Raw genomic sequence first — 24,455 nt, 5'->3', positions numbered from 1 at the left:
TACTCTCTAGCTGCAGTGCAGGGCTTGTTATTGCAGTGGCTTCTCTTGTTGTGGAGCATGGCTCTAGATGCATGGGCTTCAACAGCTGCAGCACATGGGCTCAGTAGTTGCGGAGCATGGGCTTAGTTGCTCTGTGGCACGTGGGATCTTCCCAGGCCGGGGGCTGAACCCACGTCTCCTGCATTGGCACTCATATTCTTTACCTCTGAGTGACCAGCGAAGTCCTAGAATGGTTTTCTTAATGCACATTATCTGGGGCTCATCAGTTAGGTTTGGGGAACAAGGATGAGAATGTAAAGACTGGAGAAAAAATGTTTGGCATTACAGAACAGGCCCAGCCAGCCTCTTCCCACCCCATCCTCAAATCAGCCTCTTTTTTTTCTTTTTTAGAAAGATGTGCCACAAATCTAGGGCTGAATGAGAAGTTCTCTCAATGGCTCATTTCTGAACAATTCAAGCTGCTCTGGGAAATGAGAGATTAGCCTTTGGAAGAGTAAATTATTTTAAGCCACTCTACATTAGAACCAATTAGAGCTCTGGAGGTCCCAGCCTGCCACAGGAGAATTTACTCTAATTGCTACAAACCAAGGTCCAGTATAATTTTCCTCCCATCAGCAAATAGCAGCATTTGGGCAGAGAAACTCAATCTCCAAGGGAAACTTTGAACCAAATGTGATGGCTATCTCCCTCTTCAAGTGCCTCAGATTTAGTATGCTTTTGATCCCAAAGAGTGCCCCAACTATAACTCTCATGAGGCAAATCTGCCGTTTCCCCAGCAGCAATCACAATGCTTGGATTTCTCCCATTCAGCTCTGTTGACTTAGAAAAGCCAAGTGATCCAGACACAATACACAGTGAATCAGCAGAGGAAAGAAATGTACAAAAGAAGAATCCAAGTGTCATCTTGAATAAAAGTACCTCCCAATAAATTTGGTGAATTGTCTTCAAGGGAATCAGCTGAATGTGTTAATCATTTATTGTATAGCATAACTGTCTGGTGCATATGTGATTAGCTGGAAATGATATTTGTGGGTCCACTGAGGCTATGAAATGATGCAGAGGGGTAGCTTGTTGGCATAGGAACAGCTCAACTTTCTTTGCTAAAGTTTGCCTTGGAGCATCAGAGGCTGTTCCTGAGTTGGTTGCTACTGGCATGAGAATATGCGGACAGAAAAGGACAATAGACAGCAGGTCCTAGTAAGAAGTTGTCTTTCCACCTCTATTCCTTGTTCTCTCCCTCTCTCCTGCCCCCCCCCCCCACCATACATGAACACCACGAGGAGGAATAGTTTAATAACTCAGAATTGAGACTCAAATAGATCTAGGTTTGAATTCAGTTATACTTTTTTCTGAGCCTTAGATTCTTCACCTATAAATTGGAACTAATAGATCCCATGAACTTTAGCCTGCCAGGCACCTCTGTCCATGGGGATTCTCCAGGCAAGAATGCTGGAGTGGGTTGCCATGCCTTCCTTCAAGGGATCTTCCCAACTCAGGGATCTAACCCAGGTCTCCCACATTACAAGTGGATTCTTTAGCATCTGAACCACCAAGGAAGCCCAAGAATACTGCAGTGGGTAGCCTATCCCTTCTCCAGGGATCTTCCTGACCCAGGAATTGAACTGGGGTCTCCTGCATTGCAGGAGGATTCTCTACCAGCTGAGCTACCATATGGGATATGGATGGTCAAATGTAAGGGAAAAAAAAAAAAATCTCTGTTAGGTGGCTACTGGAAGTTCTGAGGTCTAATGATTTTCTAAACCTCTTCACAAGATGTAAAATGGTTGGGTTTGTGGTTATCCAAATTGTAGGTTTTTAAAATATTTATTATTTTATTTCTAGGGGCTTCCCTGGTGGCTCAGTGGTAAAGAATCTGCCTGCCAATGCAGGAGACGTGGGTTCCATCCCTGGGTCAGGAAGATCCCCTGGAGGAGGAAATGGCAACACACTCCAGTATTCTTGCCTGGGAAATTCCATGGACAGAGGAGCTGGTGAGCTACAGCCCATGGGGTCACAAAGACTTAGTGACTAAACAATAAGAAAATTTTATTTCTAGTTTATCATTAATTTCAACTAACCAAACAATTTCTCAGTTCTGTTTTTAGGTTTCTAGCGAATAGGTTTGGCACTGAGCCGGCTTGGAGAAAGTTCAAAACCGTTTGGACAGTGCAATAACCTAGAGTTTAGAGAGAATGTCAAATGAGAATCACCTTTCCATTGGTCCAAAGAGAGACTGCTTTTCTGGTGGCTCAGCTGGTATAGAATCCGCCTGCGATGTGGGAGACCTGGGTTTGATCCCTGGGTGGGAAAGATCCCCTGGAGAAGGGAAAGGCTACTCACTCCAGTATGCTGGCCTGGCGAATTCCATGGACTGTACAGTCCATGGGTTTGCAAAGAGTTGGACACGACTGAGGGACTTTCACTAATTCACTAAAGACAGATCAATGCTTCTGCCATGAAAGAAATAGGGGGTCAGTTGGTAGGTTGAAGTTAGCATAAATATAGGGTGGTGATGGGTTTCTTAAGTGCAAAGGTACCCACAGCAGCTTGTCATCAGAATAATTGGAAAACTATTACAAAAATAGACAGATTCCTGAGCCCACCCTGGAGAGTCAATGGCCATGGAGCAGCTCAGGATCCTGCTTCTTTTCAATTAAAGTGCCAAGGTGATTCTGATGATCAGTCAACTTTGGAAACAGCTCAGAAGGTGGATGATTCAGGCTATTTCTTTACAAGTGGCTCATTGAGTATTAGCATTTCTATTCCATTTACCTTTGCAAAGATCTGACCCACGTCTCTTCAACATAATGTGAGAAAGGTTTAGGAGAGTCTTAAGAGGCACTTGGAGCTGATTCCATTTCAGAGGCAGTGGTTGTGGACTATGTGCCTGAGAAATGACACTCTCTGATGACTATCATCAGATATATTTTCAACATTCAAGTCTAGCATACCGTAAGACCTAAACTTTAGGATATAAACTTCCATCAATCCCCACCAGGCACTCAAAGTGTCTTCCAATATACCCTGAACTTCTCTCACTTGTTCATATCTTCCTCCTCCATCAGCAATGAGCTCAGCTCCACTAATAGAGGCAGTATGACCTGGTGCTTAAGAGGCTGGCTTTGAAATAAGGCATGCTGGAGTTCTAGTGTGGTTGTGAGCCAACTTGCACTATGCTGGTTAACATCCTAGGGAGGCCGAGCAATAACATGGAAAGTGCCTGAGCACTCTCAAGTTTTGCCTAGAGGGAAAACATAAACTTCTATCTTGTTCAAGTCACTATTATTTTTGGTCATTGCTCAAGAATCTGAAACTACATCCTAACAACTAGTAAACCAGCCACTGCAATATTGATGAGAAGGGCTGCTAGAGGAGATGCACTTGGTGCTTCAAGAGCATACCTGGGGGACCAAACCCTACCTGCAAGGCAAAGCCTAAGAGGCTTCCTAACCAAGGTGATATTTTAGTCAAGTATATAAGATGAGTGGCACTTAGGTAGGCGAGGAAGGGAGGAAAGGATGCCCCAAATAAAAAGTGTAAGCAAAGTTACAGAGGCAGGAAACAACATGGGATGTTTGGGAAATTGTCATTTAGCATAGCAAAGAGCTGAATTTGAATGGGCAGTGGGAAGTAATGAGGCTGGGGCTTGGGAGTGGGTATTGCATGGCAAAAGAAGATGGTGCGGTAACATGATGAAAACTCCTGAGAATCTGAGAATCTCTGAGAATCACTCACCTGAGAAACAATCTGAGAATCTCGCACCATGGAATCTCTGTGTGTCCTTAGCAGGTTCTGGTGAGAAAGGAGACCGAAACCCAAAGATTAGTACCATATGGTTTCCCCTATTAACTTCCTAATGGAGATCCCAGATTCACAGAGGGTTCAGTCCATTGTTCCTACCAGTTGGATTCTTGTGAGGCAGACAGGAATCCCCATTGCCTTCTACAAACCACTGGGGACTGTGGGAGGCTGGCTGATTGATAGGCCAGTCAATGCCACCTGAAAGCAACCTCAAAGTGAGGTCAATATCTGACTAAATTTAATTCAAGCCTATCAAGGTAAGGGCCTTCCCTGGTGGCTCAGGTGATAAATAATCTGCCTGCAATGCAGGAGACCTGGGTTTGATCCCTGGGTCAGGAATATCCCCTGGAAAAGGGTAATGGCAACCCACTCCAGTATTCTTGCCTGGGAAATCCCAGAGTTGGACATAACTAACACTTTGACTTTTATCAAGGTAATGGGAGAAAGGGATTTATTTTGGTTCAAACAAGCTCTGGAGAGTGACAGGAATCTGGAAGAAGACAGGAGCAAAAGTTCTATGTCAGTTTTTTGACATGGGAACAATTTCAATTTAACCATCTCAGATGAATGTGTCTTCCTTAGTCTAAAAACCTACCAAGGTACCAATTCTCCACATGCATTCCAATTTGTCTGGGCTAGAAAGATCTTTTCTTTCCTCTGTTCTTCCCAGGTCTTCGGTTACCCACCAAGTATGGACCATGCTGGCTTCATAATCTCAGTTGCCCGTGTTGACTAAGGGTCTACAATGGGCCAGCTACTGGTAGGTACTTCCTACCATCTTGATTATCTGCCTGTGAGATACTATCCCCATTTACAAATGAAGAAATAGAGGGACGAGAGCCTTTCCTAAGGCAAAATAAAAATTAGAAGCTAGGGGGGTTTGTTTTGCTTCTGCAGCTCAATGGATTGCCACAGCAATTACTCATGGAACTGCCGTGAAGTCAGGAGAGAAGTTTGTCAACATCCTTTCCCCCTCTAATCACTACCGCCTCCCTCCCTACTGCTCTGAGACCTCTTCTGCTTCCAAACTTCAGCTTTATCCCTGACTACATACTACCTCCCTTAGCCTCATGGAGCAATTAAAAACTCAGGCACTTTCCTATGACTGCACATATGTCAGAGCTGGGACCTGAACCCATGTGTTTGAAGTCCTCTATAGCTTGATTTATTTCTCCCTTTCTGCTTACCTAAGTCCTTTCCATCTTTCAAGGTCGATGGAATCCATGCTTCTCCATATGCAGCCTGTTAGAACCCCCCTGTTCTCACTGATCTTTTTCTCTACCTGGTGAGTTCCTTACTGCCTGCTTCACTGACAGGACACTTAGATGCAGATGCTGTCTGGCATTATTTAGCATTTCACATTCTTGTTTCATCTTCCCTATGAGTGTAAGCATTTTTGTAAGCATTTTTGGAGGTCACTTAACACCTGTTTATATAGACACTTGAAAGTGGTCTGCATAGAGGAGGAGGCAGAAGAAGTGGATTCCTGGGCTCTGAGGTCAGACTCAGGTTCAAATCCTGGTCTCACTAGTGGCTTGCTGTGTGACGGTGAATTACTTAATCTCTATCTAAATGCTTTCTTGAAGGGTTGTTGAGAAAATTAATTCAGGGTGTAGCATCATAGTGCCTGGCACACATTAGTCATTCTGCAAAGGTCAACTATTATTGGAACTCGACAAGTATCTATTGTTGGTTGATAGTGAGCTACTCAACCAATTCTCAAGGTTAACAAAATTATTTTTAAAGAAAGGACTAAGATAGAAAATCTCTTTTCCTGTATCCATAGGATACAGGTCGAGAAAAACAACACGCATGTTGGAAGGAGGCCGGATACTGGATAGGCATAGCCTCACTTCCCCTCCATCATGTTCACCTTGCTAAAGAAGCAGTAATGGCTCCCTACCATGTAGAGCACTGAAAAGACTAACAGCTGAGCAGGCGACAACCAAGCGGAGCAGGGCCCTGGCTGTGTTCCCACTGCTAAGTCATGCAGAAGAGGCCATCTTTACCTCCTCCGAGCCTCCACAGCAGCTAATGCTATTAGGATAAAAGATGGGTCCATTTGGGCCCTAAACTTTGATGTTCAGGTACTCTACAAGGTCAGTGACTGGAGAGAAAATGCAAGTGCTGAAGCAGGAGTTTCCAGAGAAGAGGCTGAGCAGCTGTCAAGAACCAAGAAATACACCACTCTGGGTGTGTGTGCATATTTTAACCAAACAGTCCATTTCTTCAAATGACTGCAAAGGGCAAAAGCTTGCCTCTTTCTAACTTTATTCCCACACATCACAGGAGCAAGCTTGTCTGAAACATAGCACCTACTGCTTTCTTTATTCTCAACTTGCAAAGAGATTCTTCCCCAGATACTTTCAGAAAAAATTAAGGAGAGTTTGAGGATGAGATTTGCATACAGAGTATCTTTCCTGTAATCCTGTGGGCTTTGTCTGATCATCTGTCCTGCAAGTTGTAGGAGGCATTTCTCAGAGCATCAATGCTAAGCAAAATAGAACTCAAAATTGAACAATGTGAGGCGTATCTGGTGGGTGGAAAACTGTCATAACCTGAGACTTTGGAAATTACAGGGAGTTAAGGAGATGCAGAAGAGGGTAATGAGGATGCTTCAGATAATTGGATCAGACAGGACTGACAGCAGAGACTGCTGGGCTCTTCTGGACCACAAGATCCCTATAGTTGGGTTGGGATTGGGGGACACAAAAACGCAAAACTCAAACCAGCAGTAGCTATTAAACCAAAGCAAGTTCTGACATTAAGCCAAGAGTAGGGGGAGCAGCAGGAGCAGGGAGGGGCTCATGTGCCAATATTTTCTAATGCAAATGCAAAATGGACTATCATCAGAAATATTTATTGTCAACAGTCATGCCCAGGAATTATATAACCTCATCAACTTTCTTCTTCTGGCCTCAGTTTCCCCATATTTAAATCTGAAGTCATACTACTCCTGAGTTGGTGACCCTCCTCTGCTCCCTCAGACCTCCATGTGTAATTTTCTATTAATGTGTCTGCCTCTCCAACTAGACCATAAACTCCTATGGGATGGGACTGTATTTTATTCCTCTGTGTCCTCAAAGCCTGGCACAGAGCATGGCTTGCAGCAGGTGTTCAATCAACATTTACTGACTGAATGGTCTCCAAAGTCCCAGGAGGACAGAATCACAGAATGACTGGATTCTGTCCTCCATGGAGTTCACATGAAGTGTTGGCCAAGTTGCTTCCCTAGGAGTTGTCCGGATCAGACTACCTCAGTTGAAACACTGTGGCCTCCCTTCCCCTTCCTTTCTTTTCAGTTCAGTCGCTCAGTCGTGTCTGACTCTGCGACCCCATGAATCGCAGCACGCCAAGCCTCCCTGTCCAACACCAACTCCCAGAGTTCACCCAAACTCATGTGCATCAAGTCAGTGATGCCATCCAGCCATCTCATCCTCTGTCGTCCCCTTCTCCTCCTGCCCCCAATCCCTCCCAGCATCAGGGTCTTTTCCAATGAGTCAACTCTTCACATGAGGTGGCCAAAGTATTGGAGTTTCAGCTTTAGCATCAGTCCTTCCAATGAACACCCAGGACTGATCTCCTTTAGGATGGACTAATTGGATCTCCCTGCAGTCCAAGGACTCTCAAGAGTCTTCTCCAACACCACAGTTCAAAAGCATCAATTATTTGCCACTCAGCTTTCTTCACAGTCCGATTCTCACATCCATACATGACCACAGGAAAAACCATAGCCTTGACTAGATGGACCTTTGTTGGCAAAGTAATGTCTCTGCTTTTTAATATGCTGTCTAGATTGGTCATAACTTTCCTTCCAAGGAGTAAGCATCTTTTAATTTCATGGCTGCAATCACCATCTTCAGTGATTTTGGAGCCTCCAAAAATAAAGTCTGACACTGTTTCCACTGTTTTCCCATCTATTTCCCATGAAGTGGTGGGACCGGATGCCACGATCTTCATTTTCTGAATGTTGAGCTTTAAGCCAACTTTTTCACTCTCCTCTTTCACTTTCATCAAGAGGCTTTTTAGTTCCTCTTCACTTTCTGCCATAAGGGTGGTGTCATCTGCATATCTGAGGTTATTGTTATTTCTCCCTGCAATCTTGATTCCAGCTTGTGCTTCTTCCAGCCCAGCGTTTCTCATGATGTACTCTGCATATAAGTTAAATAAGCAGGGTGACAATATACAGCCTTGAGGTACTCCTTTTCCTATTTGGAGCCAGTCTGTTGTTTCATGTCCAGTTCTAACTGTTGCTTCCTGACCTGCATATAGGTTTCTTAGGAGGCAGGTCAGGTGGTCTGGTATTCCCATCTCTTGAAGAATTTTCTACAGTTGTTTATGATCCACACAGTCAAAGGCTTTGTCATAGTCAACGAAGCAGAAATAGATGTTTTTCTGGAACTCTCTTGCTTTTTCCATGATCCAGTGGATGTTGGCAATTTGACCTCTGGTTCCTCTGCCTTTTCTAAAGCCAGCTTGAACATCTGGAAGTTCACGGTTCACATATTGCTGAAGCCTGGCTTGGAGAATTTTGAGCATTACTTTACTAGCGTGTGAGATGAGTGCAACTGTGCGGTAGTTCAAGCATTCTTTGGCATTGCCTTTCTTTGGGATTGGGATAAAAACTGACCTTTTCCAGTCCTGTGGCCACTGCTGAGTTTTCCAAATTTGCTGGCATATTGAGTACAGCACTTTCACAGCATCGTCTTTCAGGATTTGAAACAGCTCAACTGGAATTCCATCACCTCCGCTAGCTTTGTTCGTAGTGATGCTTTCTAAGGCCCACTTGACTTCACATTCCAGGATGTCTGGCTCTAGGTGAGTGATCCCACCATCGTTATTATCTGGTTCGTGAAAATCTTTTTCACGAAGGGGCTTCCCTGATAGCTTAGCTGGTAAAGAATCCACCTGCAATGCGTGAGACCTGGGTTCAATCCCTGGGTTTGGAAGATCTCCTGGAGAAGGGAAAGGCTACCCACTCCAGTATCCTGGCCTGGAGAATAGCCTGTATAATCTATGGGGTCGCAGAGTCGGACACAACTGAGTGACTTTCACTCATTCACTCATCCTTTCTTTTAGTTTGAGTTAAACTTTTAATTTTGTATTGGAGTATAGCTGATTATTATTGTCCATAATTTTCCCCAACTGCACACATATGCACATAACTACAGTCCTTTGTAGTTTCTCTGTATTTTGTTGCTCAGGAAAGGTATGTCCAGGTGCAAGTACTGGAGCAAATGGTCCCAGGTCCCAGCTTGTCTAATGCCCACTGAATGGGTCTAGAAATGCCCAGAGGACCAGGATTCTCAGTCCAATGATCTACCTGTTATGGGACAGCTGCCTCCCAGGTGAACATCCCACCTTGCAATTGATGGGAGTCTTCTTGAGGGTCAAAATTGAACACTGACCTGTCCTCACTGGCATGGGCAGTGCTCAGTGTTCTGGTCCTGAGGCTCCCAGAAGCTCCTTGTCTCCAGGGCCTGTGTTCCTACCAACCCAGGAAGTTTGATTTCCAGTTACTGTTTGATTATCTGCCAAGTTTCTCAATTTCAGTCGTCAGCAGCAGGCCCTCGGTATAATAGGTTGTCTTTCAGATTTCAGCAGAATCTGCCAAAGCCCCAGCTCAGAGGCAACTGGTAAATTAAATGCTAGTGAGCAAGGACATTCCTACACCTTTCCTCTGCATGCACAGAGCAGCTTCAGGGCCCACATCCTGGCAGAGGGGATGAGGGTCTCACCTAAAAGATGATCTGTGAAAGTGCTGCACTCAGTATGCCAGCAAATTTGGAAAACTCAGCAGTGGCCACAGGACTGGAAAAGATCAGTTTTCATTCCAATCCCAAAGAAAGGCAATGCCAAAGAATGCTCAAACTACCGCACAATTGCACGCATCTCACATGCTAGCAAAGTAATGCTCAAAATTCTCCAAGCCAGGCTTCAATAGTATGTGAACCATGAACTTCCAGATGTTCAAGCTGGATTTAGAAAAGGCAGAGGAACCAGAGATCAAATTGCCAACATCCGTTGGATCATCAAAAAAGTGAGAGAGTTCTGGAAAAACATTTATTGACTATGCCAAAGCCTTTGACTGTGTGGATCATAAACAACTGTAGAAAATTCTTCAAGAGATGGGAATACCAGACCACCTGACCTGCCTCCTAAGAAATCTGTATGCAGGTCAGGAAGCAACAGTTAGAACTGGACATGGAACAACAGACTGGTTCCAAATAAGAAAAGGAGTACCTCAAGGCTGTATATTGTCACCCTGCTTATTTAACTTATATGCAGAGTACATCATGAGAAATGCTGGACTGGATGAAGCACAAGATGGAATCAAGATTGCTGGGAGAAATATCAATAACCACAGATATGCAGATGACACAACCCTTATGGCAGAAAGCAAAGAACTAAAGAGCCTCTTGATGAAAGTGAAAGAGGAGAGTGAAAAAGTTGGCTTAAAACTCAACATTCAGAAAACTAAGATCATGGCATCTGGTCCCATCACTTCATGGGAAATAGATTGGGAAACAATGGAAACAGCTACAGACTTAATTTTGGGGGCTCCAAAATCATTGGAAATGGTGACTGCAGCCATGAAATTAAAAGACTCTTGTCCTTTGGAAGAAAAGTTATGACCAACCTAGATAGCATATTAAAAAGCAGAGACATTACTTTGCCAACAAAGGTCCATCTAGTCAAAGCTATGGTCTTTCCAGTAGTCATGTATGGATGTGAGAGTTGGGCTATAAAGAAAGCTGAGCGCCAAAGCGTTGATACTTTTGAACTGTGGTGTTGGAGAAGATTCTTGAGAGTCCCTTGGACTGCAAGGAGATCCAACCAGTCTACCCTAAAGGAGATCAGTCCTGGGTGTTCATTGGAAGGACTGATCCTGAAGCTGTAAGTCCAATACTTTGGCCACCTGATATGAAGAAGTGACTCACTAGAAAAGACCCTGATGCTGGGAAAGATTGAAGGCAGGAGGAGAAGGGGACGACAAGGGATGAGATGGATGGCATCACCAACTCAATGGACATGACTTTGAGCAAGCTCCGGCAGTTGGTGATGGGCAGGGAAGCCTGGCGTGCTGCAGTCCATGGGGTCGCTAAGAGTCAGACACGACTGAGTGACTTCCCTTTCACTTTTCACTTTGATGCATTGGAGAAGGAAATGGCAAGCAACCCACTCCAGTGTTCTTGCCTGGAGAATCCCAGGGACGGGGGAGCCTGGTGGGCTGCTGTCTATGGGGTCACACAGAGTCAGACACGACTGAAGCGACTCAGCAGCAGCATTTGATGGTTGGGGGGGAATAATTCCCCCACCACTGCTGGTCTGCCTCATGCACTAGTTAAACACACTCCTGAAGCCCCCAGGGGCTCACAGAAACAAGCCATCAGCATGTCCAGCAATAGCGAGAGCTGAGGGGATCCAGGCAGTGGCACTGACACTTTATGTGACACAGTCTAGTCTGATGCACCAAAGCCTTCCGTTTTCTTATCCCAGTTTGAATTAAAACATTAAATTCTCCAGTTGGAAGAGACTTGGTAATCATCTGCATCAACCATCTACATCCTCTTCGGCCCAGGATCCTCTCTACAGCATTCCTAACAAGTGGTTTGTCAGCCTCTGCTTGAATACGGCTAGTGTCAGGAAACTCAACTGCACTGAAATTATTCCACTAGCTGCCTATTTCTGGAAAAACTGAATTGGTGGAAAATTCCTTTAAAAAAAAGATTCCACATTTGTCACCTTGTAATTTGAAACTTTTGACCTTTGTTCTGCCTTTTGCATGCATCCTCAGTTTCATCCAACTCTTTGAGTCTCGTCCAACACTGTGCGACCTTATGGACTGTAGCCCACCAGGCTCCTCTGTCCCTGGGATTCTCCAGGCAAGAATACTGGAGCAGGTTGCCATGCCTTCCTCCAGGGGATCTTCTTGACCCAGGGATGGAACCCAAGTCTCCTGTGTCTCCTGCATTGGCAGGCAGACTCTTTACCATGGAATTACCTGGGAAGCCCCAATTCTGCCTTTTGGATCCCCACAAAATGATTCTGTCCCCCATTTGCAATAGCCCTTTTAATAGCTTCTAAAACAAACTGGTATGTTTTCACTATGACTCTTCTTCTCTGACCCAAATCACCACTGCTTTTACTACGCTTACTAAAATATGGTCTTTAGACCAGTTATTCTCAACTGAGGACAATTTGCCTCCGGGGGGAGTTTCGGCAGGGGTCCCCAACCCCTAGGGCTTCTGTTAGGCCCTGGGCTGCAGAGCAGAAATTGAGCAGCGGTCCACTGAGTGAAGCTTCATCTGCTGCTCCCCTTCACTCCCCATCACTCGCATTACTGCTGAACCAACCTCCCCGTCCCCACCCTGAGTCCATGGAAAAAATTGTCTTCCATGAAACTGGTCCCTGGTACCAAAAAGGTTGGGCACCACTGATTTGGCATCGTCTGGAGACATTTTTGGTTGCTACAATGACCAGGGATACTATTGGCAAGTATGGGCTGGGGTCAGGGATACTGCTAAGAATCCTACAAGATACAGGACAGCCCCCCACAACAAAGAATTATCTGGCCCCAAATGCCTGAAGTACCAAGGTTGAGAAGCCCTGCTCTAGAAACATCATTATCCAGACCACTCTCCTCTGGACACTCTGAATGCCTGTCATATAAGCAGGAGAGCATGGCGGTCCTCTCTCAGACAATGGGATTGACTATAGAAGCTGAAGCATCCACCACATATGCCCCTCTTTCCCAGCCTGGGGTCAAGGAAAAGCTCCAATTCCTATTGAAGCAAACATCTCTCAAGTCAATGATTAGGAAGTAAGAACAGACATAAAAACATAAATGCAAATCTAGGAGGTAGTGTTCCCTCTAAGCATCTACAAAACCCTTTAATCATGATAAATTTAATTATATTTGTTTTTTTCTTACCCTAAAGATATAATTGTAGATTTCTCTATCAAATTTTTATCACCTAAAAATATGATAAACTGTCTTTTATGTTTTCATGCAAGCCACTCCAAAAACATCAGATAGGACAGACTGATGTTGATGCATTTCTTAACACTTTTTGTTGACCAGCTATGAAGCCACTTAATTGTTGCTTATATTTATTTATCTGATCTAAGAAAATATCAAGTCTAGATGGTTTTATTACTAAGTCTTATCAAATATTCAAGAACCAGTTAATTCCTACTTTATTCAAACTGTTCTAAAAATGGGGGTTGGGAGGGGAGATGGAGACTTCAGCTTATTTCATAAAGCTAGTATAATCCTAAATCCAGAACTTTTTAAGAACAGTACGTGAAAAAAAAAGATTGAAAAATCTCATTAATGCACATAGGTACAAAATTCTTTAAAGATTACCAAACTGGACCTAGCTTTGAATTTTATATGTTATAAAGTGGCTGAGTTTTGTTTATTCCAGGAATATAGGATGGTTTGATAGAAAGTCTATTAATGTAACTCACTACATTAATAGATTGAAGTGGTGGGTAAGAGTCAGAAACGGACCACAGGTACAGAGAAGAACATTCTTTTTTTTTTTTCCTTAAATAGCTGTTTCTGTGTAACCAAACACACATAATTTCTGTGATATAAAACAAACATTTATTTTTCATACATCTTGGGTAAGCTGGGGGCAGCTATTTTGGGCTGGGCTTAGCTGGTCAGTGAGTCAGCCATATCCACAGAACTCTCATTATTCCTGGATAACTGGCTAGTTTCATGGCAGTGCAGAAAATTAAAAGGGCACATTCAACAGGACAGACACACATCAAGCCCCTCTAACTGCATAATGCCTGCCATCATCCATTTGGCAAAAACAACTTGGATGTTTGAGTTCAAAGTCAAACAATGGGGAATTATACTCTCCATAGCATGGATACCTTAGGAGGACATGTGGGTATTTTATTACGCATAATTTACAAATATGACATACATGTACACATATTACATATGTTTATTATGTGCCAATTTATATACACATGAAATATGGTACGTGCAAATAAAATTTAAATTCACACATTAAGTACACTTTGGGATCCTTCTTATTTACTAGGCTCACAATCTTATCTGAAAAGGAAATGGAGTTAGTTTGGCAGAAGGTGTTCTTCATGATCATCTCTTTCATCTTTACTTTTTCCCATTCTTTCAAACTCTTCCAAAAAGAATTTAAAGAGGTTTACAAAGCACCGAGACAAAATAAATTTATAAGCAGAAAACAAAGGGAAAATAAGGTTACCGAAGCAAGATGGAGCTAGAAATGCCAGTACTTGGCTGGATATTCTGTTTGCTCCTCTTACCCTCTTCCCACCCTTCTCCACCCGTTTAACAGCTCCTGCATCTTGGGCTTCTCCTCTAGCTACAGGATTCATCGAGTTCTGATGACCACTCTGTCTTGCTGCCTGAGGCCCAGAGGCTGGTCACACACACTTCCTATGAACTTCCTTGCTGCATCCCTTTATTTTGCCACATCTTTGTAACATGAAACTCTCCTTACTTAACCTTTTCAAAAGTGCCATGTTTCCTGCCAGAGACCCTGACTGCAATAGCCCACAAATTGTATGCCTGAAGTCTAAATGTCTGCTAGAAGTAGATGACAAATGCAGTTCTAAGGTCTCAGTGTGATTATTGTCAACTAAAAAAAAAGCACAATGTGAGAGTTGTGAGTTAAGTTTTATTTGGAGCAATGTGAGGATTGCAGCCCAGGAGACAGCACCTCAGACAGCTCTGAGAATCTGTTTCAAAGAGGTAGGAGGAAAGGACAGGATATATGTGATTTTGGTAAAGGGGGAATACATGCAATTAAGCACTTTTTTGGTGTGTGTGGAATTTCTTCTGGTCTTGTGAGGCTTCTGCTAGTCACAAGAAACAATTGTTGCCAAGCAGGATTTTAGTGCTTTTCTAGTTACAAGGAGATACAAGAATTGGGCTCCTAAAATCAGTTCCAAGAATATCTAACTATCTGAAGACCTATCCTGCCAGCTTTCCCGGAGCACAGAGTGCCTCATTTCCACTCTCCACCCTGAGCTCCATCAGGAGGTGTTGAAGGTCAGCAGCTGCAGCAGCACATGATTTAATCCTTGTAGAGGTAGATGGCAGGCACCTATGGCAAGTAACTTACAACTGACATGACCAAGTGGGAAATACAATCAATGAAATCTCTAGTCCCTCCAGAGAAGCAGATCTACTCTGGATGGGTAAAAACTTACCCGTCATTCTACCATGATGGGTAAGAAACTTTGTGACTTCTCAATGGCAACTCTTTGTGGTATAACATCCCCATTCTTTTTTGTCTCACAGATCATCTCCAACTAGTCAGGACTCAGTCCTCATATACCTTCTCTTCTTATCCACACTCACTCCCTAGTTGATTGCACCTAGTTTCATGGCTTTATCACACACATGGTCATGACTCCCAATATGTATCTCCAGTCTTGACTTTTATCTGAATTCCAGTTTTCACTGTTGAACTGCCTCCACTGTTTATCCAACGGGCACCTCAAACTCTTGGCATGTCCAAAACAAGACTTGCCAGTCTTCCTCTATCTCAATAAAGAACCTAGCATTTTTTTACTTGGTATCTAAGGTGTGTGGATTGGTGACAGAGGGGCTGGTGGAAATATGTCATCCTTGATTCCTTTTTTCTCACACTCCACATCCAATGCGGCTGCACATCATGTTGGCTCAGATATTCAGAACTATATTCAGAATCTGACCAATTCTCACCAACTCCATCACTCCCACTCTAGCCCCCAAAGGCCCAGTCTCTCTTATACCACTGTATTTTCTAACTGGCTTTCTTCCTTCTGTCTTTGCACCCTAATAGCACCCCACCTCCAGCAGCAAGTGTGATCTTTTAAAAATATGTCAGATCATGTCATCTTGTACTCAAAATCCTCCTGTCACTTACCATCACACTCAGAACACAGGGTGAAGTTTCGACTATGGCCTGTAAGGCCTTGTATGAACTGACCATTGATGTTCTGTGAGAAGGTCAAACAAAGTACTTGAGCTCTCAGGACTTTTGTACTTGCTGTTTCCTCTAACAGAAATGCTCATCTCCAGGTATCTACATGCCTTCACCACTCACTTCATTTAGGTCTCTGCTTAAATGGCAACTCCTCAGAGAAGACTTCCCTGGTCACTGGCTCAAAACAGCCCCACCATCCCTATTTCTTACTTCAATTTTCTTCAGAGCTGTTGTTTCTTAGCAACTGTTGTTTAGTTGCTAAGTTGTGTCTGACCTTTTTGTGACCATATGGACTATTCCTTGCCAGGCTCCTCTGTCCAGATTTCCCAGGCAAGAATACTGGAGTGGGTTGCCATTTCCTTCTCCAGGATATCTTCCTGACCCAGAGATCACACTTGAGTCTCCTGCATTGCAGGCAGACTCTTTACCACGGAGCCACCTAAGAAGCCTATGATCAGTACCTGAAAGTGAAGTCGTTCAGTCGCGTTCCCTCTTTGCAACCCCATGAACTATAAAGTCCATGGAATTCTCCAGGCCAGGATACTGGAGTGAGTAGCCTTTCCCTTCTCCAGGGGATCTTCCTAACCCTGGGATCGAACACAGGTCTCCCTCATTGTGGGCAGATTCTTTACCAGCTGAGCCACCAGGGAAGCCCAAGAATACTGGCTGGAGTGGGCAGCCTATCCTTTCCCCAGGAGATCTTCCTGACCCAGGAATTGAACCAGGGTCCCCTGCATTGCAGGCGGATTCTTTACCAACTGAGCTATCATGGGAGCCCTTGACATATAGAGGATTCTTGATAAACATTTGCTAAGAGTAGGAAAGACTCCAATTCTAGTTCATATAGTTCCTTGACTCACACTCAACAAGACCCCAAAAATATTTGAGTTCTCAATTTCGTGAGTGTCACTTAGCTAGATGCTTCAGTCCAGTTGTCACTCGTCCTATCTGACTCTTTGTGACTCCATGGGCTTCAGCACGCTAGGCCTCCCTGTCCACTGCCAACTCCCAGAGTTTACTCAAACTCACGTCCATTGAGTCAGTGATGCCATCCAACTATCTCCTCCTCTTGTCTTCCCCTTCTCCTCCTGCCTTCAATCTTTCCCAGCATCAGGGTCTTTTCCAATGAGTCAGGTGGCCAAAGTATTGGAGTTTCAGCTTCAGCATCAGTCCTTCCAATGAACATCCAGGACTGCTTTCCTTTAGGATGAACTGGTTGGCTCTCCTTGCAGTCCAGTCCTCAAGTCTTCTCCAACACCAAAGTTCAAAAGCATCAAAGCTAGATGCTTAGAGCTTTAAAAATCTAAACAGTCCCTGACCGGAACTGTGACCTTTTGGGTGAGTAGTGATTGGGCGAAGTCTGTACAACCTGCTTGCCAGTGAGAAGTGCTAGCCCTCCAAAGTGCTAAGACTGGCAAACCGCTGAAAAGGAAAAGGGCAGGCTGTATCCTGCCTTCCTTCTGACATGAAAAGTCCCACAGATCATGGGCCTTTTTCAATGCCCCGGGACCACCTTCTCAATCTGGTGCTAACCTGTGGAGATGTTCCACCTGTTAGGGAGCTGATCCCTGACATGAGAGAGCATTGCGGCGCTTAGCCTAGGGCAAAAGCTGGAAACAATGAGGCAACCTTTATGTTTAGGTTCTTAACCACGTAGCTCGAGGATGTGAACACTGCTCTTTCAAGTTTAGAGTGAACAATTAGTTGTGAACTGCCTACTGAACGTCACAAAGCCAGCGCACGCCCCACCCGCGCTCAGTGCCGCTAGCGCGCACGCGCAGCAGAGAGCGCCGCCACGCAGGCGCACTGCAGCCCGGAACCCCGCAAAGTCGGGACTGGTTCCCCGCGGGCGGGCGCGCGCGCGCGCTTTTTGGGCGCGCGAAGAAGGGGGCGCGCGCCATGGAGCAGCGGCTAGCTGAGTTCCGGGCGGCCCGGAAGCGAGCCGGGCTGGTGGCTGAACCCAGCACTTCGAGCCAGAGTACACAAACCTCGGGAGAGAAGGCAGAAGCAGCTACGACTCCAAAAGCACCTTCAGGCTGGCTAAAACGGTTCCTGGTGTGGAAACCGAGGCCACCGAGTGCCCAGGCCCAGCCCAGCCTCGCTCAGGTGAGAGGAGGGAGGCCTTACCCCTAAGGCACCTGGCTTCTGAAACGCCGACGTGGCCTCTAAGGCGACTCCGCCGAGGCTCCGCCCCGGCACCACGTGGTGGCCTGAAGGCCCCGCCCCCACGTCGTGGAATGGCCCGGCCCAGGCCACGCCCCCCGGGGCTGGAGAAGCCCGTTGACAGCGGAGGACAGTTTATGGGCTCGCAGAGAGTCAGACACGATTGAGGGACTAACACACTTTTCGCTAGCTGAGAGGGGCTGCTGGCGCCTCCCGCCGGCTTGGCGGCGGTGCCCCGCGTCTCCTGCCCCGTCCTGTTCTGCCCTGCAGAGTGACTTTGACATTTTCTTTCCAGCCAGGGACCCACGTACCTTCGACTCCAGGCGGGAAGTTGAGGGTCTAGGGTCCCAGAAGAAATCACCTCTGCCCTTGCGTTATTCACAGCGAGTTGAGTGATCGTTGTGCCCTCGGTGGCTTTGGGAAACGTCTCCACAACCATAGGGGGCCACAGCCCTCTGCTAATGGAGGGGGAAAGGTCTAATTGGATGCTGATGAGAAGTGGCAGTAAATTAAAGCTTGATTTGATTTCGCATCTGGGCCACGTGCCCAAATAGCCTGCGCTTTAGAAATGGTGTTTGAATACAGAACTCGCAGAAGTGTGCTGACTGCCTGTGGTGGCAATGTGTTGTGTATCGCTGTTGAAGTAGCGAAGCCTACTCAAGTTTAACAATTAATGTTTAAGGCGAAAACAAGAGATTAGTATGATAGCTTTTACACCCTATTGTGAGTGTGTTAGTCGTTCAGTCGTGCCCGAATCCTTGCGATCCTATGGGCTGTAGCCTGTCAGTCTCCTCTGTTCATGGGATTCTCCATGCAAGAATACTGGAGTGGGTAGCCATTATCTTCTTCAGGGGATCTTCCTGACCCAGGGATCCCACACAGGTCTCCTGCCATTGCAGGCAGATTCTTTACTGTCTGAGCCACCAGGGAAGCCTCATTAGCTTTTGGTAATCTCTCATTCCTCTCTCTGTATCTTGGTTTTCATTCATGAGTAAAGTGGCAAGGTGACTTAAGTGTGAGATTGGAGCATGCATGTGGGAACACAGGACAAAACATCAAGGGGAAATCTGTGAGCTGGTCTTTGAACCTCCTAAGTGCAATAAGTGCCAGAAATTCCTTTTGGAAAGTAAAATGTGCCTTCAGATCAGATCAGTCGCTCAGTCGTGTCCGACTCTTTGTGACCCCATGAATCGCAGCACGCCAGGCCTCCCTGTCCATCACCAACTCCCGGAGTTCACTGAGACTCACGTCCATCGAGTCAGTGATGCCATCCAGCCATCTCATCCTCTGTCGTCCCCTTCTCCTCCTGCCCCCAATCCCTCCCAGCATCAGAGTCTTTTCCAATGAGTCAACTCTTACTCCTCTTAAAATTTCCTAAGTTCATGTATCCTTGCACCACATCTGCTTATAAGGAATTTTTTCTTTTTTTTTTTGGTAATCAAGGAGAACTTATTGTTACTTAGTTTGAATTAGATACTATTCTTCATGACACACAGGGTTCCTGCTGACTTGCAGAAAGAGTGTGCAGGGTTCAAACAATCCATTTCCTTGCATACAGTTTGTCTCAGGATGACTTTATTGTGGATTAGAACTCACAGGGCACAATTGCTTAGGATTTTAGAATCCATTTCCTCTACCCCTTTTCCTCCCCACAGTTATAAAACATCTAGCCTACACAATGAGTTTTTGACTTTATGGCTCATTTCCAAAGGAATATGAGATCACTAGAGGAGCTGAGCTTGGAGAAAATTTCCATTATTAAAAGCCCAAAAACTAACTGATGGCCTGACAAAGGGATGAGAGGCAATGCTAGACCTCCTATGCTTCTTATCAGTTACTCTGTTTTTCATAAGGGACTTTGTCTAAAACTCATTTTCATTTACTCAGTTATCATTCTTGAGTTTGTTCTGGTGTGAAATTATCACTAAATTGCTCCCCACCCCCTACCCCTGCCAATTTCTGATCTATCTCTACCTAATAATTTTGGTGGCACATAGTGGCTTGTCTGAGATTTCTTTATCCTTCTGTTTGTTATTGCTTCTTTTTGCTGGCCATTGATACAGAGGGGTCCACCTCCTCATTCCCTCACTCTCGAATTTAGCTTGGGGAAAAGCATTTCCCCCAAATAAAATATTTCTTTCTGCAGCAAGCTTCTACCACAGTGGGACAAAAATGCCTGTAACTTTTTTTTTTTTAATCCTGCCAAGCCCCCACCCCACCCCCATCTCCCTCCCCAGGCCCCCAGTGCACCATCTAGCCCCAGGGTCTATTGACCACACTCATCCTGCAACTCCTCCCTTCCAGGCCTTGGCTCAGGCTGGCCCACAGTTCAAATGCCCTCTTTCTTTGGCATGACCTAGCCAGGCACAGAGAAGGCGATGGCACCCCAGTGTTCTTGCCTGAAAATCGAATGGATGAGGAGCCTGGTAGGCTGCAGTCCATGGGGTCTCAAAGAGTCGGACACAACTGAGCGACTTCACTTTCACTTTTCACTTTCATGCATTGGAGAAGGCAATGGCAACCTACTCGAGTGTTCTTGCCTGGAGAATCCCAGGGACGGGGGAGCCTGGTGGGCTGCCGTCTATGGGGTCGCAGAGAGTCAGACACGACTGAAGCGACTTAGCAACAGCAGCAGCAGCAGCCAGGCACAGGCTTTGCATCACCGCTTCAGATCCAGGAGTCATCTCTTAAGTTCTCCCTTTTTTCCACCAGCATTCATTGACTCAGTCACGTGCCCACTATGTTCCAGCTACTGTCCTGAGTCCCAGGAGACAATGCAATAAAGACAAGGCCCTGTTCTCTCAGAACTTGCTTTTGAGTTGAAAGAACAGAATGATGAATGCTACAAAAGGGAGGAAAATCCAGCGTGCTGTGATAGTGAATCGGGGGTGAGGGATGCAGAGTGTCACTTTAAATTGGGTGGGCAGGGAGGACCTCATAGAGGAAGTGACCTCACCATTTTTCTTAAGAAGGAGCCACTCTTAAGAAACCTGGGACAAGGACAAGGGCCCACATGGTGACATTTTTGCTGAGGTTTGTAGAAGAGGGAGCCAGCCAGGTGGTGTGAGGGGAAAGGGCTTTCCTCTCAGAGGGAACCGCAAGTGCAAAGGCTCTGAGGTGGGAAGACTTTGGTATTCTGGGAATGGAAGTCCCTTCCCTAAACTGCACCATATGTGCTGTGGTGCCTGTGGTGGCCCCAAACACTTTGACACACAGCTTTTACAGTAGGAGGTGCACTGGTTGGAGGCATCTCTGGAGCCCCCTCTCCTTTGTTCCCTTTGCCAGTTTAACACCCTTACCCCTACCTCATCTCCTTCTAGCTCTCACCCTTCCCCTTAGCATCTCCCATGATGCCCTTAGTTAAGTAAAAAGACCTTTGAAGGGAGATCATCCTAGGATCCTGGACCAACCTCATCTCTGCCTGTCACCAGCCATGTGACTTTAGGGGAGTTCCTTACATCTCAGTGTCTCCTTATCAGTAAATTGGGACTAATAAGGCCTGCCTGCTGGGTTACAGGAGATCAGGCATCTAGAAGGTACTCAGTAAATGTTGGCCATAGCATTATTCTTATTAGTGTTCCTTTACTAATAAATTCAGTTTACTGTGAATTGCAAGTTGTGCACGTTCAAGATGTGTTCTCTATCCATCAGTCCATCATTTCTCTCTGATCTCCTTGTCACCAGCCTCATCTCTGCCTGCTCCTCTCTTATTGGGCCTCATGCATGAGCTATTAACAATTTCCTTTCTTCTCTTGCAGCCCATTCTCTACCTGGCATCCAGAGTAGTCTTAAATACTAATCAGATTGTATGCGTTCCCTGCTAAGACTGTCAGTGATTTCCCTATTGTGCACACTGGTTGAATCAGAAAGGGACATTTATTTATTTAATAAATGTATGTGGAGGGGGTGGGGACTGTAGCTGATTATATGTCAAAGACCTTTCCAATCTAATTGGAAAGGTAATAATTGCAACGCGTGCCAAGTCACTTCAGTCGTGTCTGACTTTTTGCGACCCTACGGATTGTAGCCCTCCAGGCACCTCTGTTCATGGGATTCTCCAGGCAAGAATGCTGGAGTGGGTTGCCATTTTCTTCTCCAGGGGATCTTCCCAACCCAGAGTTGATGCTTAAAAAAAAAAAAACAACCAAAGGTCTAACAATGTAGAATTGCTAAAGCAGCATGAATCAGATGACCTGTATATTTTTTGGAGATCAGATAACGGTTTTGGTCCCTTTTAAGTTGCCACGTGAAGAATACGGGATATAACTGAATAAATGAACTAAGTCTGCTCTGTACAGAGAACTTACGTGTGCAGTGCTGTTTGGCTCTGGAGACACCAAAAGATAATCAGCAACAGTAGGTGACCTCATGCAACCACTAGGGACACATGTGATCTATATTAAAAGAGAGACACTTGAATGACAACAGTTTGGTGCTCAGTGAGAAAGAGAGCCAGTTAGAGCTCTGGGAGGCGGAGGGGCACCCTGCTTGCTGGCCCCAGAGGTCAGGGTATACATAGTTCACCAGCCGTGCTTGCCTGGAGAGAGCACGTTCCTGAGGAATGGAGAGGAATATTCCCAGCCACGGATGGGCAGTGTCTTTGGGTTGTAAGACCAGAGGATTCATTTCTAGAGCAGTAGATTGTGGATCATGTTGTTCAGGAAACTTTTTACAACATTATTTTACAAACTGCAAATCATGACTCATTCGTGGCTAGTGAAAAAAATTTTTAAGGTCTTATCCTAAATTAACTAAATGTAATTTTAAAAATAGAATAGAAAACCAAAGCTTCATATGTAATCAAAGTGATGGTATGTGAAGACTTTTTTCCTGATACACACATATATACACACCATATATATATATTTTTGGGGGGGTTTGCAGTACAAAATGTATTTTTTATTGTGGGTCATACCCCAAAATTTTAGAAAATACTGGACTGGAGACCAAGCTCGCAAAAGCTCCTTAAATACCTCTGTCTCCCATTACAGCCAGCATAGGGGCCTGTGTTCTGGCACTTCTGTCTTTTGAGTGAATGCAAGGCCTTGGATTCCAGCCCAAGGAGTTTAAAATTTAACTGGTAGGCATTAAAAATGTGTCAAAGGTTTGTGAGCAGAAGGTTGATGGATGTTGTGGCAGATTTATTTAGCAGATGTACATGGTTTGGTGTGGGGAGAGATAGGTTAGAAGGCGGGTAGTCCAGTTAGGAGACCCTGGGGCCCTGTAAGATGGTCACGGGATGGAAAGGTTGTGGTTCTAATTGTGATTTTTTTTTTTTAACGTGTAGAATACTCCTCATTTTAGAATCGTGCCACTCAACAACATTTTAGCTCATCTAATCCAGTCAACAAACATATATTGATTCTGTGTGGGAAGCATGTGCCCGGCTGCTGCCTTATCAATTACAGGGAGTTACTGGAGGGGCTACATTAGCTCCTCTTAGCAGCAGACTAATCTGATGAAATGTCTGCCTCAGACGGGAATCCACCCGAACGCCGTAAGGTTTTCCTCAAGTCACATCTCACTGATGGGTTTTGATTCAGAGCAGGATGCATGAGAGCTCTTGGGAGATAGTTGTCTTAGAGAGCAGGGCAAGAAAAACAGACGCCGATGAGGGGACGCCTTTGCACGCAGGGGCAGCTGCCTCTCCGGGTGGGTTTTGATCCTCTTGGCCCCACTGTCCTTCATTCTTTCTTTGATTTGTTTGTGTGTCCTAGGGAGCAGCAGGGCCCGGGGGCCTCGAGTCACAGCCACCATGGAGTCCAGCCGAAGAAGCCCCGCCACCGCCACAGCCGCCGCCACCACAGCCCCTGACCCCGCGGGACCGGTCTCTCCTGACCAGCGTCACCCTGTTGAAGGTGCTCCTCTGGTTGGTCCTGCTGGGGCTGTTTGTGGAGCTGGAATTTGGCCTGGCCTATTTTGTCCTGTCCCTGTTCTACTGGATGTATGTGGGGATGCGAGGCCCCGAGGAGAAGATGCAGGGGGAGAAAAGTGCCTACTCGGTGTTCAACCCGGGCTGCGAGGCAATCCAGGGAAGCCTGACCGCCGAGCAGCTGGAGCGAGAGCTGCACCTGAGGCCTCTGCCGCGGAGATAGGACCAGACCGGCGGTGGCCCCAGGGCCCTCGCACCCCCTGGCTTTGACTGAGAACAGCTTGCGGGTCAGGTCTGTGACCCCACAATTCCGCACTTCCCCTGACCTCCTGCTACAGTTTTATCTCAGAATTTCTTTTTCATTTTGGTGAAACTCCTGTAAAGACACTCACTGTGGGTCTGATGCAATTTATAAAAATTACACACTCAAGACAGGAGACCTGTTTGTCTCTTTATTTTAGAGAGGCGATTCCTAGAGAACACTAGGAGGGCTTTGGGGAGATAACTGTTGAAAATATTGAGCTGTTTGAAGTAATGGTTTGGTACATCAGAGCTATGTGTTAAAAGTAAATATTCTCTTTAAGTCTTATTTTTAGAATTAGTTACAGTAACTCCCCTGCATACATACGTGACTTCTGTTC

General features: G+C 45.5%; 2 protein-coding genes across 4 annotated transcripts in view; one reads left to right on the top strand and one right to left on the bottom strand.

Moving 5' to 3' along the window:
- LOC113881844 overlaps positions 1-18,717 on the bottom strand; it is a 32,243-nt gene extending 13,526 nt beyond the window's left edge. For all 3 annotated transcript variants that reach the window (XM_027524970.1, XM_027524971.1, XM_027524972.1), the window contains exons 1-2: positions 17,907-18,717; positions 3,736-3,792 (exon numbers count right to left, since the gene is read on the bottom strand). In XM_027524970.1, coding sequence (XP_027380771.1) covers positions 3,736-3,792; positions 17,907-18,381 — 532 coding nt within the window. In that variant the 5' untranslated portion in view covers positions 18,382-18,717. The remainder of the gene's footprint in view (positions 1-3,735; positions 3,793-17,906) is intronic.
- Positions 17,542-24,251, top strand: SAYSD1 (SAYSVFN motif domain containing 1). The gene is made up of 2 exons (XM_027524973.1): positions 17,542-17,885; positions 23,660-24,251. Exons 1-2 carry the CDS (start codon positions 17,679-17,681, stop codon positions 24,035-24,037), a joined length of 585 nt encoding a protein of 194 aa, XP_027380774.1. The 5' UTR covers positions 17,542-17,678; the 3' UTR covers positions 24,038-24,251.
- The last annotated feature ends 204 nt before the right edge of the window (positions 24,252-24,455 follow it).

The sequence above is a fragment of the Bos indicus x Bos taurus genome, chromosome 23 (genome assembly GCF_003369695.1).
Source record: "Bos indicus x Bos taurus breed Angus x Brahman F1 hybrid chromosome 23, Bos_hybrid_MaternalHap_v2.0, whole genome shotgun sequence".
Taxonomy (NCBI): Eukaryota; Metazoa; Chordata; class Mammalia; order Artiodactyla; family Bovidae; genus Bos; species Bos indicus x Bos taurus.
The sequence above is the reverse complement of the archived record's forward strand: the minus strand, read 5'-3'. Positions and strand labels throughout refer to the sequence as shown.